Source organism: Urocampus carinirostris, chromosome 1 (assembly GCF_059441175.1).
Source record: "Urocampus carinirostris isolate Australia breed hairy pipefish chromosome 1, RoL_Ucar_1.0, whole genome shotgun sequence".
NCBI classification, from domain to species: domain Eukaryota; kingdom Metazoa; phylum Chordata; class Actinopteri; order Syngnathiformes; family Syngnathidae; genus Urocampus; species Urocampus carinirostris.
This window is the reverse complement of record NC_142349.1, coordinates 40,483,755-40,499,712: the sequence shown is the minus strand read 5'-3', so window position 1 is coordinate 40,499,712 and position 15,958 is coordinate 40,483,755. Positions and strand designations below refer to the sequence as shown.

The following is a 15,958-nucleotide window of genomic DNA, read 5'->3' as shown; positions in this document are numbered from 1 at the left end:
GGGCACGTTTTAGATGTATTTGATGGATTAATGTAAATGCAGTCGTGTTATTAATAACTTTAAATGCAAACAGGAGACCTTGTGTGGTATCAAATTTGATAAGAAAGGAAAGTGAGTGAAATCTGCAGGCATTACATGCGCTGGTGCAGATATTTGCTTTTTAACATGTCTTTTAACTTTAAATGTCAATTAGTACCATTGATTAGGTGCTTTCGCGGGGTCAGTGCATGTAACCAACTTCTAAATGCGCGTGCAATCCAGAGAAACAGTTATATGCTTTAAAATGGTTCGTATGAATTCGAACGGTACAGTGGAAAGTATTTATTCTGTATATTAATTTTGTGACTTTCAAGTTCTATTCAGTTTCATCCCATGGACCGCAAAATGATTCAGCCATGACAATATTACCAACGTGTGTCTTTCAGGAAAGCGAACTTTAAGTGTTCTATTCAATGTGCCACTTTATATGCCCAAACATTGTTTTTTTAGACTCAGCACTCAGCAGATCTTATGCCAAAGCTGCAACAGAATTCAAAAAGTTCTGTGACTTTTAAAATATTTTTGATGGGAAAAATATTTTCAGTTAAAATATTTTATTTTGTACATTTAGTTGAGGAAAAATGCACCCCTTTGTTTATAAAGTTTAAATGTTGCCATATTACAGCCAAAAATACTCGGTTTATGTCATTACTCTTACAAATGGAAATGATTGCCTTTGATTTATATTTAATTGATGGTTTTTGTTCTGGGTTTTGTTGAGATTGTTTCTCGGTCTGCCTCGTGAACTTCTATTGTTGTGTACCTGTGCTGGTTCCTCCTTTCCCTTGTCTTGGTGTGGCTTGTGCAGGTGTTTTTTTTCGTTTGTCCCGTTAGACCATGTGCATTTAGTCCCTGGTTTTCTTTTAATTCTTGTCGGTTCATTGCAGTGTTCTTGAGTGATTTGATTTGTGGACTTCCTGGTTTCGATCACGTAATTTTCACGTGTTACTCAAAGTAACCTACTTTAACATCCGTGTCCCTGCCTACCTGCATTTGGGCAATGTCAAGGCAGATCGGCCATGCAAGATTTGTAACCCACTGGAACGCTTTGCGGTGTAGCTTTGCACATGCCAGCATTGATCACCAATTTTGGGGTAAAGGTGATTTCATTCCCCGGCTTACCCAAAAACATAACGCCGATGCCCTGTAATGCAGCATAGAGGCTTACCTTTCGATCTGCTCAAAGCACTGAACAAATATAGGTCACACACACGCACACTGGCACAAGTCTCCCTCTCACAAACGTACAGATTGTGGGACCAGTGCATGTCATCCGGGCTCGACTGCAGTTATTTAATACATTATGAGAAGATAAATCAGCAGATTTTTAGAATTTGTGCGGTTTCGTTTCGTCTTTGATTTGGCGCGAGACATGAATTTTGCAAATGAAAAAAAAACACAGTAAATGAAAATGTGTCTTTGATAATGCACAAACAATAATTACTTAAAAAGGATAAGACATCGTTGGGACATTAATTAGAAAGTGCATTGAAGAATGCCACGAACCCAACGTGTAAACTCGCGATCCCCGTCAAAAAGAACATTTAAAATAACCCCCTTGACCACAAAGACGATCGACTAGCTTTAATGTACAAAAAAATTCAGCGTGAAAAGGGTTAAATGAAAGCTTGTGAATCTGAGCTGCAGCCTCTCGCGCGCAGACACGAGCTATCTCTGCCCTGCCATATATGGTCATGCACAGAAGGCAGCCAACTGCACATAAAGCGGCGAATTACACCGTCGCACAAACCGTAATTTGACTCTTTTGCAACGGGAAGCAACACAGGGGAAGCTTAAGACCCCTTTGGCGGAGAAATGGCTCGATTAGAGCGTTGCATTTGCGCCCAATTACATGTTTTCCCCTGCCCCGCACCCCCAGCCGCGTCCACGGAGCGCACACGCCCTGCTTCCCTAGCAACAGCAAAAAACAGGCAGTCGTGACACAAGGAGAAATTGAATTGGAAGGGAAAATGTGATCCTTAAATGTACAGCCTCTCCAAATGTGAATACATCATATAAGGAAATTTACACTGATAGCGTGAGGAAAGATGGATTTGCACCATTGCGTTTGTCAAATGAGTGTTGGTTGGTTACCGGCAAAATACAGTTGAATTAAGTGTCAAGCGTCAAATTGAGAGAATAAAATGCCACCATAGTTCAAATTTTATCCAGCAGATGTGAAGCACGCGTATTTGTGCAACTTAATGAGTAGTGGACGTACCCAGGATCGCACAAAAGCGAGATTTTATCTTAAAAAACAGCCCTTACATCTTTGCTTGGTTGAATAACAATTGTGGTAGAAAGGAGAGAAGTAGTCCCATAATGTGAATAGGGAGCTGGAAAAAACTGAATCAATCCAAAACATTTCGGGATCATGTGCAAAAGTCCACCTCCAAACATCGACACAATGATACGGGAGTCCAGAATGATACTGACAACTACCTGTACAAGCAGGAGAATGTGTAATGAGCCAAAGCCATGTTCATTTGGAAAGAAAGAAATACTGTAATGAATAAATAAAGAAAAGAAGTGTTGAAAGAAACAAAAAAGAAGGAAAAAAAGAAAGAAAGAATGACATAAGATGCAGAACAAATAGTCAGAATTTATAAAATCAAAATACATTATAATAACTATATAACTTAAAGGATATTATATTATATTATATTATATTATATTATATTATAAAAAATAAACAACAACTGAACTGATTCAATAAAATGTTAAAAACTCTGAAAATTGAATCAAATTATAAAAATTTGGATGAAGATAATTTTTAAGAAAATGAAAAAAGTAAATTTCATGGTACCCACCGCTGGCAGTTCATTTTTAAACATAAATCTTTATTTTACTTACTTTGAAAACGTTTCCTGCTTTTTTTGGGGGGAAGAAAGGGGTAGGGGTCGCTGAAACACACATCTGAAACTATTTGGTGAAGTTGACCGGCTTATACCACGCCTTGACCTGCAAAACATATTTCTTTGATAGAAAGCTATAGCTTCGTCCCTTTAGAGTGCCTTATTGTCAAATGTGGAAAATCAATGTAAAGAAAAATGAATATCAAATGGCACAGCCAAAGTGGTGTGTCTGACTTTGAGTGCCTTGTTGTCGTGGCAAGCGGAAAATATTCCATCAAAAGCTTTTAGGAGACATATATTCATAAGATCGAACATGCAACTTCAGTTACCTAGAAAAGTGGAATGGATATTCACACTTGACAGTTAAGCACAATCAACAACCCAAAATTGCTGCGCTTAACTTAATTTTTCACAAGCTTCATTTGATTTTCTGTAAAATTCATTTTTAATAGGCTGTTAGCAAGTCAAATTTATGTTGACTCAAAGGGGACCCCAATATGAGCCTTCACAGTCATTTTGGTTCCTCTCTTAGACGAGTTTGAATTCATGCCCAGACGTTTTAAATGTTTGGGAGGCAGTCTATTGTGTCATCCTTTCAATTTTGGACAATGCTAAAAATAATACAATAAACCAGATTTGATATAAGGGTTTGTTCCCAAATAGACATGAAAATATTCGTCTTCATAAAGAAGCTGTGTGGTTTCTTAGTGTGAAAGAACACCGATTAAAAGCTAAAAAATGTATCGTGAGTACAATGCCCTTGATTATCTCTTCCTATTTGAACGTGACTCTGAATACGGACTGTGTTCAGAATCTTAAAAAAACATGCCTTCTCCTATTGACACAACGTTGCAAACTTGGAGCACGTTGATTTTGACATTGTTGCAACACACCAAGGTCAGAAAGCAACATTTATCTTCTGTGCACAAGGTCTGACTGCCCCCCAGCCCCTTTTTATTTTATCTAGACGTGGCCTTCATTCGTTTTGACGAGGCTGTCTGTGTTTTAATGCAATGTAACCAATGGAAAGGGACCCTTTCTTGCATAACACCTGAGGAAACATTGTTAAGTATGAAATTATGAGCATGTGCGGGTGTTACAATGTTAAGTGTGTGCATATGTGTGTGTAAGAGGAACAGGGTTAAGTTATGTCATGATCTCTGCGAAGCTCTCTGCAGAAAATACAGATATTTCAACCCCACGACCTTTTTTTTCCCGTTCTTTTTTTCCTATAACCCCCCCCCCACACACACACACATATCTCCCCCACTCCCTAACACACATACGCACACAGCTGGAGCTCAATCAGCCTTCCCTCAAAAATAAAATGGTGGCTCGGGTAAAGCCAGGAGGCCTCCCTTCCTTTGGCATCTGCCACCCATGGAGCCAGGAGTGCCAGCTGAGAGAAGGGAGATATTTTGGGTGATGGGAAAGGGAGGGGTGTGTGCATGTAAAAGAAGGATTATAGTAAAGTAAGTTCAGAGGAGTAAGGGAAAAAAGGAAAAGGAGGAGGAAAAAAAGAGGAGGAGGCCATGATGAGCCTTGTTAGTATTGGGCGAGAGAAGCGTCCGATTCGTTCCTCCACTGGAATAAAGGAGTCGATTGGGGCCGAATGTAAGGATGGAGTGGAGGGGGGTGGGGTGTGCTGGTATTAGAAAAATGTTAAGAGGGCTGGAGAGCCTGGTGGTGCTCAGTGGGCGGTCATTAAAGTACACTATCAATCGGCGAGGACACGCAGACGCGCCGAAATGAAACACAAGAGCAGCGAATTCTGAGAAAGAACGCCTCTGTGCAAGCAGGCAGCTTAATTAGCTTTAAATCTGCTCTGTGGACAAATGAGGCTGGATGAGGGAGAGAGAGAGAGAGAGAGAGAGAGAGAGAGAGAGAGAGAGAGAGAGAGAAAGAAACCTTTTCCTCTCATCCTTGCTTCAGGTGCAGCAAGCACACAATCTATTACCAAACACACATTAATTATAAGGATTTTAACGAATGAACACAGCTCGAAGGCCATTAATCATATCAGAACTAACGCAATACAAAGAAACGCGTTCCTTGAATGCAAATACTTTTTTCGGTAATGAATACTAACGCGTTATTAATCAAATGTTATAACTCTACTGTCATTACTACATGGTGGTCAGACTGTAACTCTACTTTATAGATACAGATCATTAAATAGAGTCCTCTACTTGATAAGTCGTTGTCTCATACATCCCTTATCCGGTAGGCAGGGTTGAGTAGGGTTACTTTAACTGGATTACTTTCAATTACTTTTGGATTACTCCAATACCAAATATGCTAATAAAAGACAAAAGAAACTAAATATGAATAAAATTATGACTCTCCTGGCTTTGATCTCTTTGATCTCCGGCAAAACTAACATAAAATGCGACAGAAACAAAATTAAAATAAATCCAAACAGCTTGCCAACATCATTTTTGCCGTTCCATGTATTCCGTTACTCCCCAAACCTGCACAAAATTTAGTAATTTAATTCATATTTAGTTTTTTTTTACTTTTATTAGCATATTCGGTATTGGAGTAATCCAAAAGTAATTGAAAGTTATCAAGTTAAAGTAACCCTACCCAACCCTGCCGAGAGGGGATATTCCTGAAAGGGGAATGAGTACAGTTACGGTAGCAATGTCTCAAGCACAGAGGATGCTGAATTTATCTCCATGTAGATATTCTCCCTACGGTATGTACTGTACTTGTATCTAAGCCTAATTAAAATCTATAAAGTATAATGTTAAAATCAGGGGGTCAGCTAATATGCGCATATTCGGTTGCTTGTGACCAGTAGTATATACAGAACCAACAAACTAATGACAACTGAATAGGGGTAATGTAAGCGCATAATTTACGGTAAAATTGCGCAATTTGTAAAATTGTTTTTGCAATACATCATGTCGAGAGGATAAAACAAAACGTATTGCAGAGTACTCTGAAATGAAGAAGAACTCAAAGTGGTTTGAAGCTTAGAGACAAAATGGATATGGAGTGTCTTGGCTAAGTGTTCGTTTGCAAGCTCTAAATATTGGGCAAGCCAAGAAAATGGAGGGATCACGACTTTAGCAGGTTGGTGCACACGTTTTTTTCCCTATTGTTTTTTATTATGTGGCCATTTTAAAGCAGTTTAAGGGTGTCAGTTTCTATGCGAGTGTATATGGTCATTTGTAGCTTGTTAGTTACTTTTGGTGTCAGTAATCCGTGGGCAGACGTAAGACCTTAAGCCTAAAGCTGAGACTGACCCAATAGGGCTCCGGCCTATACTTTCAATCTTTACGTTCGGGTCAGGCCGGGCTTCTCTCTTGCTGCCTTTAAAAGAAAAATATCCACCCGTATTTTTCTTCCTTGTCTCTCTGCCATTTGCCCAGTTTTGAAGTGCCGCACTATATTTTTAAGGACATATTTCTGTTGTGGTTTATGGCTTGAACTGTCAAAATGATGGTCGGCCTTACACTGTTCTCATCAACTCTTGAAAAAATATTCAATAATGGTAAATTGTCAAGTAATGTAACCTCTGCAGACATAGAAATATAGACAATGTAAATTGGTTTAACTGAGATCTTGTCACAGGCTGTTATATGTTATCACAAAAAAACAAAAACACTCTCCTCCCCCGAGTCCTCACAAATAAAATGCGAAATTTCAAGTTGTTCAGGTAGTCGCAATTCAGTGTGCTGGGTGTGTTTGATCCTTTTTTGAACTCAATATCATGGAAGAAAATACATTTTACTTCCTATCCCCTTCATGGAACAATTTTAGGAGGACTTTTGGAGCCCTCTAGGCAATACCCCGTGTTTGTTTGGTAAGAGTGGTGAAGGGGGGGTCTGCTTCAGCGGAAATTCCTCCTCCAGTGTCATTGTCACATCCATTGTTGCAGCAAGGCGACAGGTCTGCATTGAGGGGTGTGAGGGGTGCTCCTCCGCTAGGGTGGGCTCCCCTCCACTTCCTCACATGCACGCCCTTTTCTTTCCCTACCACCCCTCGTCATCCCCCCAAAACCCCACTAACCCCGTCTTTTACCTCCCTCCCATCCCCGCCTGCAAGTCCGCCTCCGTGTGGGTTCATCCACCATATATATGCCCATTGATCTCTTGGAACCAGAGCGGGGGGCAGGGAATCGAGGGCACCGACTTCAAGGGAGATGAAGGGGTCAGCAAGGAGCTGCTGAAGATGCCTTTGCAGAATTCCATCAGAAAGGATATTTATCAATTCTGTATCGAGCTGAGGAAGACATACGGTGTGGGTTGACGGATGCGTCGTGCGTTCGCTGTTGACAAAGGCGGGCTCCGGCAAGAGGAGGCACACAATGAAAACAATAGCCGCTTAAATTCCGTATGCAGGCACAAATGCACAATTATTTTTTTCCTTGAGGTCGTAAAAGCTTATCGTATCACATGTGTTGTTGTTATCATCAACGTGGAAACGTCAACAAAATGTGCCCGTGAGTCTGCGTCGGGAGTTAGCTCCCCTCCAGTATAATGCCACACTAATGATGAGTGACACAGGCCTTTATCCTGAGAGCCCTTCCCTCTGCTCTCCCGCACCCATGGGCAATCTCCTGGGAGCAGCCCATTTGCCTTCTTCTAATTGCATTTTAATTTACATGTAAGCCGTGGGACGGGTTCGCATTTTATTTCTGTCTTCCGCTTCCTCGCCCACAGTGCATTCGGCAAGTGAAGCTAAACAGGAAGTTCAGAAAGGAGTTCGGCCGTGGTGATGCATTCACGGTTGACACAAGAAGGGAGTTCACCAAAACATGCTATTAAAACACCGCAAATATTGGTAACACGGTAAATCAAAACAAAACATTGTGTACTCAAAATACAATACAGTGGTTTCTTGGCATAGGAGTAAGAGATTGCATTTCGAGCCCTAAACCAAACCTTAATTCAATGCATTTTTGTTCTAATAATTTATAACATTTCCCAATAAATCTATCGATTGTAAAGAATTATTAAAATCTAATTGAAATGGAGGCACTACTTTCTGTGGTGAGTCTTGGGCAATTACAGCCTGCGAAGCCCACCCATTTCCAGGCCGTTTTTTTGGGTAGGGCTCTGCTACGTAGTGGTAAAATAATACACACTGTCCTTCTTAACTCAAAACAAAAACAAATATTTGGTTTTGCTAAAAAAATACAAAAAAATAAAAAATAAAATAAATGTAAGATCTATCCTTTCTTCCCCCCCATGCTTATAGCCATTTTAGTACCTTTGTTACTTTAGTACCTTAGTTAGGAACATAAAAATATTAATAGCATATTTCACTCCCTTGAAACTTTTGCTAAATCGTTGATCATTCAGCAGGGATTACAATGTGATTAAGAAAGGAGGAAGTATGTCATGTTTTTTAAGGCCCCTGAGATGATCTTGATTTATTCTTGTATCTCACACCAGGAATTCACGTTCAAGGTTCATGGATCCCATAACCACCTGGGTTGTAGAGGCACCACTTCCTGTGGTGTGTCTTGGGCAAGTACAGCCCAGCAGGTCCCATCTCACTCCAGGCTGTTTTTTGGGAAGGGGTTTGGCTCTTGCACATGAAATAGTTAATACTGGTAACCCTGGTTACCAGTAAAAGGAGGAGCCTCCTGATATAACACCTTGTTTGAATCTAAGCTTAAAACACACTTCTATTCCATAGCATATGAGTAACCTATATCTTATGTTGACAACATCTGTGTTCTTGCAACATCCATTGCAGCCTGGTCATCCTGGAAGGGGGATTACCTCATGTGCGGTCCCTTCTCAAGGTTTCTTTATTTTTGTCATGTTGAGGTTTTTGAGTTTTTCCTTGCTCTCATGTAGGATTTAGATTAGGGGATGGTGTAATAATAGTCTTTGGTTTGCAATTATCTGTAATCTGTGCAGCCCTTTGAGACCCTTTGTGATAAGGGCTATACAAATAAACATGACTTGACCTTTATCATCTGGTGGCTGTTGTTCTTCGGTGTAAAGCATCAAAACCGCTCTTTAGAGACGAGCCGGATCTAGGCGTTGACGAAATCCTAAATCACTGGGAAAAAAATGTTTTGTTCCAAAATTTAGTGTTGGGATACATTTTTTGCACTTTATTGTCTTTCACTCCCATTGTATTCAAAAATATTTGAGTTTGACTGAATGATAGAAAATTACTATTTTACCAGTGTTGCTGAAATAAGAGACTTTTAGTTATTGATGGTGCTCTTGAAGACTCAACGTTACTGACACAGCCATGAAAATATTACTTTATATATTAATCTTCTGATCCTATTGGCATATAATTGTTCGATTTTTAGTAATTTAGGTTGACGTACTATATGTGTCATTTTGACAGTTTTCAACATCGCATCAGCCCAATGTTTTAATTTGGCCCCCTTTGACACCTCGAAAAAATCTGGGTGATGAAAAACAAAAACAAAGGACCAACTATTTTTTATTGGCTAATCTGTCCTTGAATTTTAAGTCACTGGAAGAACAGGATAGACATTTATTGAATATAGTACACATCAACTTAACAAACAACTTCTGCAGACATAATATGAATAAAAAACAGGAAATAATAAGAAAATAGATAAACCTAAACCTAATATTTAAATACTTTGCTCCCAACAAAATATCTAATGCAAAAATTACGCAAATTCAAAAGGTGAAAAAATTGAAATAAAAAATAAAATCGTCGCTTTTAACTAAGGTGAAATAACAACAAATAAAAACATTCCGTTTCATGAATATCATGTCTGTGAAAAGAGCCAAGAAAGGAGGAGAAAGAACTCCCCAAAATTGTTGCTGGATTTTGTTTGTTTTATTATCATTGTTTTAATCCAAGAGTCTCATATTATTTTGCCATTGTAATGTACCTACTTAAAAAAACACATGGGCTGGTAAAAAAAACAGTTTACTCACAGAAATCAAAAATAGTAAAAATTTTGAAATGTCATGCAAAATTAATTCAAGCATTGTGAATGACAATAGTATAACTTGAGCATTAATCCCTTTGATAACTCAAATTGAAGACTTAATCGAGCAATTGAGGCAGATTACGAGTAAGAGTAGTAATGTCAAATACACGGTTTGCAGAATGATTAAACCGCCGTAAATTTCCGAGTATGTTAAAAAAATAAAACTGTAGTTAATTTATATCAAAAGTTATCTTAGGTTGATCTGTCTATCTACCCTGGTCTCCTCGGGAGGGGTGACCGACAGCAAGACAAACACATAAACAAAAACAAAGAAAAGAAAAAAAAAGAAAAAGTAGCAAAAAACACAAAAAACTTTGACCATGGCCAACCCAAATGCCCAAACACCCAAACAAGTTAGGCACCTCAGCACCCAAGTTGGGTATGCTTTCATCCCTCCAGATGAAACGGGACACAAAAAAGGGGCCATATCACTTGCGTCAGGGTGACGCAACACACTCTTCTGTTCAACGGCAGGCAGGGGTCATCATTAATTGATTTTTGGAAAAAAAATAATATTTAAGTGCGAAAAAATTAAAATTATTTTTTTTGCGGCAAGGCCAATTAATGGGTATTTATTGGATTTCTAGCCATTAATTGGTAATTTAATGGTATACTAGCCGTGTCAATATGGTCGAACAAACTGGTCCCTTTAATCTTTACTTTTAGTACAAAAAATATCTTCTGAGTTATTGGTGATCACATCAGCTACCGTCATGTTGGGGCTTGTTTTATAATTATAATTTGTCGATTCCTCCTAAGTTAATATGCGAATTGTCGGAACACTAACTGAGGTTAGATGAACAGTGAATGATAGAACATTCACGCCAACATTATCATGCGCAGTAAGACACCTTAGTAATAAGAGGTTTTGCTATTTATTACACATTCATTTATGAACAAAAATGTGTACAACATAGAAACATCGGAGATAGTGAAAATGTTAGAGATTTTCATTAGATGAAACGATGTGGGAAACAAATTCGCTGTCCCAGAAGCGGTTGTTAGAAAACAAAAAAAGTTGGGCTTCTAGGCAATTTGTTGACAAGTTGTACCGTTCATCTGCATAGGCACGTCCGGCAGCACTGAAAAAGCGTTCTACTATGTTGGAAGTTGGCAGTATAAATGTTGTATCGATAAATTGATCAAAGGTGGGCAGCATCATGTTCAGGCGGCGCCGATGACTCATCTATTGGACTTTCATCGACCGGTGCAGTTTCGGTGACTTTGAGAGCCTCCACTGCTTGATGCTCTTTTGTCGTAAGTTGACCATGTTTTTGGTTTTGAATTTTCACAATAGCCCTCTCAAACATAGGCGCTTGAACGATTTCGGCGTCGGGGCTGAGGTGATGGGCCATGGCAGGATAGGACGACATTGCAACATCAAAGAGGTACCTCGCCTCTGCGACTGTCAGATCTTCTTGCTGCAAAGTAAGCGTCAAAGAATCCAACTTGGCCAAATCACCATTGAGTTGAGTGAGTTTATGAACATCCGCTGCGAGAAGTAAATCCATCACCCTTGGGTCGGTGGTGAAAACTTCTTTTGCAAGAATTTTCTGCAGCTCGAAGAACCTGCGCACCATCTTTGCCGTGCTTGACCACCGTGTCTCATTTCTCGTCAACGGTCGAAGGTCTGTGTACTCATCCAGTAGTGCACTAAGCGTGCTGTATCTCAGGCGAGCCATCAAGGAGTTCAACTTACAGAGTACCTTAAAAAAGTAAAAGCAGGAAATAAGAAATATGCTAAATTTGAGCAGCTTAAAATCGCCTTGCGTAAAATTCCTTTGATAGAAGGCGTGGCCGCGTGGGGTATGTGAAAAAAATATTGTGGAACCGCTGTGACAGAGTGCACTCTGTCTTCAATATAGATATTGTGAGATATAAGTAAGCAGCATAGAAAAGAAGTTCACCTTTTCGTAGGGCTTCAAGAGTTCTTTGACAGCGAGGTTGAAGCGATGGGAGGCGCAGCCGACCAGAGGAACATTGCACTGCTTTGCAATGGCTTTGTTCACCTTGCAGTTGTCGCCACAAAGCGCCACCACGTTGGCCATAGACTTGCCGTACCTGCTAAGGATGTCTTCGATGAACACCAGGTGGTTTTCAGCCGTCTGTGCCTTGGGATCCAAAAGTGTTGAGAAGCCGAGGAGAGCACTTTCCCGACCGCGTGGGCTTATATACGAGGCGAAAACGCCAACGTAATAATCGGAAGAACAAGTCCATCCGTCGAATACCACCGCGAATCGGGATGGCAGATCGAAGGCGATTTTCTGTCGCACACCCTGTGTCACCAAGGCCAAATACTTCTTTAAGGTGTTTGTGCAGATTGGCTCCGTATTGCTGATGTCCCTGATGGTAGGCCGATCAACAACATTGAAAGGCTCCAGGTCGATACAAACCAACAGCAGCCACTTGAAGATTCGTATTCCTTTTCGGCAAACGGTTGAAGGTGACGACAGGAAATTTTCTATCGATCCAGGATTGGATGACTCCTGCTTCTTTGCATCACTTTCTTTCTGCAAGTGCTGACTTTTAATGTGGCTTTCCAAATTGCTCCAACCGGTGTTGCGCCGTTGGATGCGCTCGGCGCCACATGAGCAGCGCCATTTGCCGTTGACGACATCAATCTGTGTGAAGTACTCTCTAACCATTTTTTCCTTCGGTCCCATAACCGTGCGAAGATTACAATTAATACAGCGTAATAGTAGTGGTGTACAACATGTGCGTATGTGCATCCACGACGTATGTGCTTGAGGCAAAACGTGAGCTAATCAACAAGCCCGATTTTGTCCCGACCAATAAAAAGCTGCTTTGCAACCACACTATGTACGTACAGCTACCGTGTTTCCCCGAATATAAGGCCGGCCTTACTTCAAAATCATCGTCAAAAATTGAGGTTTTGAAATAAAAATATGTGCAAAAGTAATAAATTTTCGCTAAAAATTTCTTAGAAAAGCATTGCCGTTGTTAAATAACGTTGATATCTACGGTTTTCATAGGTAATATGAGCCTCTTATTTGCAGGAAGGTTGAATTTCATTTCTCATAAAAAGCTGGGCCTTATAATGGGGGAAACACGGTAGCTTACGCGTATGCATGCACTGTCCCGATTGTGCGTGTATGTGCCCTTGACCGCATACGAAATGCTCGCGCGACGAGAAAATTTGCACGTTTGTTGACGCAATCGACTAACAAAAAACCCGAATATTTTCGCAATTAATGGGTCGCAAACTCGCAATAATTGCTAATTATTTAAATTTTGCAATAAATGGATTTATGAATTTAAGCAACTATTCCATTAATTTTTCGCAATTAATGGCATTAATTTTTCACCAATCATTTATTGCTGACCCCTGACGGCAGGGCCCGACAGCTTTCACTGGTTTACCCTTACCGCATCATACAGGTGCCCTGCCCAACTCTACGAACACGTCTAAACATCCCACTATCCTTTTACAACACCTCTCCACTCATTCCTATCACCAACAAGAGCTCTAGCTTCCACTACATTTAGACCTCTTTCCACCAGTGCACTCAGGACAACATCCATCCACATCAATCGCTGCCTTCGTCTTGTTTTTTTTTTATTTTCGACCCCGATCCGTCCTTTCAAACACATGTGAAGAAAATTACTATAAACTCTTTCTTCCATCTCTGTAACATTGCTAAAATTCATCCTATACTTTCTCAGTCGGATGCGGAAATCATAATTCACGCGTTTGTTACCTCCCGTCTCGATTACTGTAATGCACTACTTTCCGGTCTTCCGATGACCAGACTCAAGAGTCTTCAGCTGGTACAAAATGCTGCAGCGAGGCTTTTAACTAGGACAAAAAAGTACGATCACATCACCCCAATTGTGGCTAACCTGCATTGGCTCCCTGTTAGCCTAAGATGCGATTTTAAGGTTCTCCTATTACTATACAAAATCATACACGGACTTTCCCCCTCATATCTTTCAGATCTGATTTCCCCCTATGTCCCGGCCCGAAGCCTTCGTTCCGAGAGCGCCGGTCTCCTGGTGATCCCAAGAGCCAAGAGGTGTTCCGCTGGTTCGAGAGCGTTCTCCATCCAGGCACCGGTGTTGTGGAATGCTCTTCCCCCTGAGATCCGATCTGCAACCTCAGTGGAAATGTTTAAATCCAAGCTTAAAACTCACTTCTACTCTATAGCATACGAATAACCTAAACTTCTTATATGTAATAACTTGTGAAGCCCTTTGAGACTATTTGTGATTAAGGGCTATACAAATAAAAATGACTTGACTTGACTTGGTCTCCTTCCATTTACTTCTGCTCTGTAGATCCTCTTCAACATTCGCTCCTCATCCATCCTCTCCATGTGTCCAAACAAACCGAGTACTCTCTTATCCACACGCTTGCTCAGTTCCTCTACTACTCCAGTTCTGTCTCTCACAATTTAATTTCTCAATCTGTCCAATCTTGTCAATCCTAGCATAATCCTCAAACACTTCATCTCAAATTATTTAACTTCCTTCTCAAATCTGCGTTCAGGATCCAAGTCTCTGCACCATACAACACAGTCGGTACAATCACACTCTCATACAGTCCTCTCTTTACATCCATACTCATACTATTATTACTCATCACTCTCCTCAAAGTACCCAAAACCTTGCTTCCTTGATTCACTCGGTGAAATACCTCGCACTCCATTACACCAACTGCAGCCACATCACAACCCAAGTACCTAAAGGTTTCAACTTCTTACAGCACCTGTCCATACAACCTTATATCCAACGCCATGCCCACTCTATCCCGTAAACATGTAATCACCTTACTCTTCCCAACATTCACACATAAATAAAGCCTATCACACACTCTTCCAAACTCCATTACCAACCTTCTCAACTTAAATTTTTAATTTTCAGTTAAGTTTTTTTAGATAAACACAAACCAAACACTCCCCCTTGCCACTAGGGGGCATTGAAAGTGGAAAAAAAGCTGACATTCAGCAATGGTTCTACCCATGTTTGGGACTACTATCTTTAAGAACTGGTGTTTTCTGTGATAAACCATAATAAAAAACAGAGATGAACAAACAAACATTGAAATGACTGGCTGGCAACCAGTTTAGGGTGTCCCCTGCCCACTACCGGAAAATAGTTAGGATGGGCTCCAGCACCCCCGCGACCCTACTGGGGATAAGTGGTGCAGATGATGGATGGATGAATGGATGACATTGTTAAATGTGCAGCTACTAAAGATTTGACACCTGATTCGATGGCCTTGTAAAGGCACAGATATGGTAAGTTTTAGGAGCCATCAGCAGCAAGAAGACTGCAGGAGTGTTTGCACCAGTGTTTAAAATAACGTATGCCTTGACGCCCGGGGTGTGCATCTTTTACTTTGGGCGTACAACTTACAAAACTTCTCCGCTCGGGTGGCCGACAACTTTTTCAAAAAAAAAAAATCCGAAAGTTAAGTTTTTTTTAAATTTATTAAAAAAAAAAATCAAATCAAAATTTTGCTTTATTCCGATTTCGAAATCTTCGTTTGGTTTGGATATTTCGGAATTTCGGTTCGTTTAGCAATTTGCATCCTTGGCAGCTGATCAGAAGCTCGCGTCGAATAACTTTGTGCTTCCGGACTTTCCCAAGCATTATTAGGTCGTTCATTTGCATATAATTTTTTTAATTTTAAAGTGTTGTTCTATTATATATTCTGATTATCCATAATACTTTGCTACAATGTTGTTATTTCTTTTTGCGATCAGTCGTTTTATTGTGTTTCAAGTTGTCAAAAATAGGGCGGGCAACTTTATGGCTGGGCAAGCAACTTTTCAGAGTTATAACTTTTTGACACGAGTTTCAGACACTGGTTTGCACATATTAGAAATGGGATTTATCTGGTTTAATGTTAAAGAGAATATTTTGCAGTACTTTCGCAGTTTAGGCCAAGACTAGTAGTTGTATCTGATGTTATTTCACGTTTACCGCTAAAATTCTTGTTTTGCATTTCTTTTTTATTTATAGTGTTTCAAAGGAGTATGAAAATTGAAGCAAGTGTATTTTATAAACCAGTGAAAGCTGTCGGTCCCTGCTGTTGAACAAAAGAGTGTGTTGTGTCACCCTGATCCGATTGACATGGCCGCTTTCTTGTGTC

General features: G+C 40.2%; 1 protein-coding gene across 1 annotated transcript; it reads right to left on the bottom strand.

The window, feature by feature from the left end:
• Positions 1-10,985: 10,985 nt before the first annotated feature.
• LOC148374630 (uncharacterized) lies at positions 10,986-12,488 on the bottom strand. The gene is made up of 2 exons (XM_088333722.1): positions 11,751-12,488; positions 10,986-11,549 (listed from the first exon to the last, which is right to left on the bottom strand). Exons 1-2 carry the CDS (start codon positions 12,486-12,488, stop codon positions 10,986-10,988), a joined length of 1,302 nt encoding a protein of 433 aa, XP_088189848.1.
• Between the last annotated feature and the right edge of the window lie 3,470 nt (positions 12,489-15,958).

What these genes read in the sequence shown, in the direction of transcription:
- LOC148374630 (XM_088333722.1), bottom strand. Translation starts at nt 12,488, where the DNA reads ATGGTTAGAGAGTACTTCACACAGATTGATGTCGTCAACGGCAAATGG. An exon ending in TCTTGAAGCCCTACGAAAAG is followed by an intron (nt 11,550 to 11,750) that starts GTGAACTTCTTT and finishes TACTTTTTTAAG; the next exon opens with GTACTCTGTAAGTTGAACTC.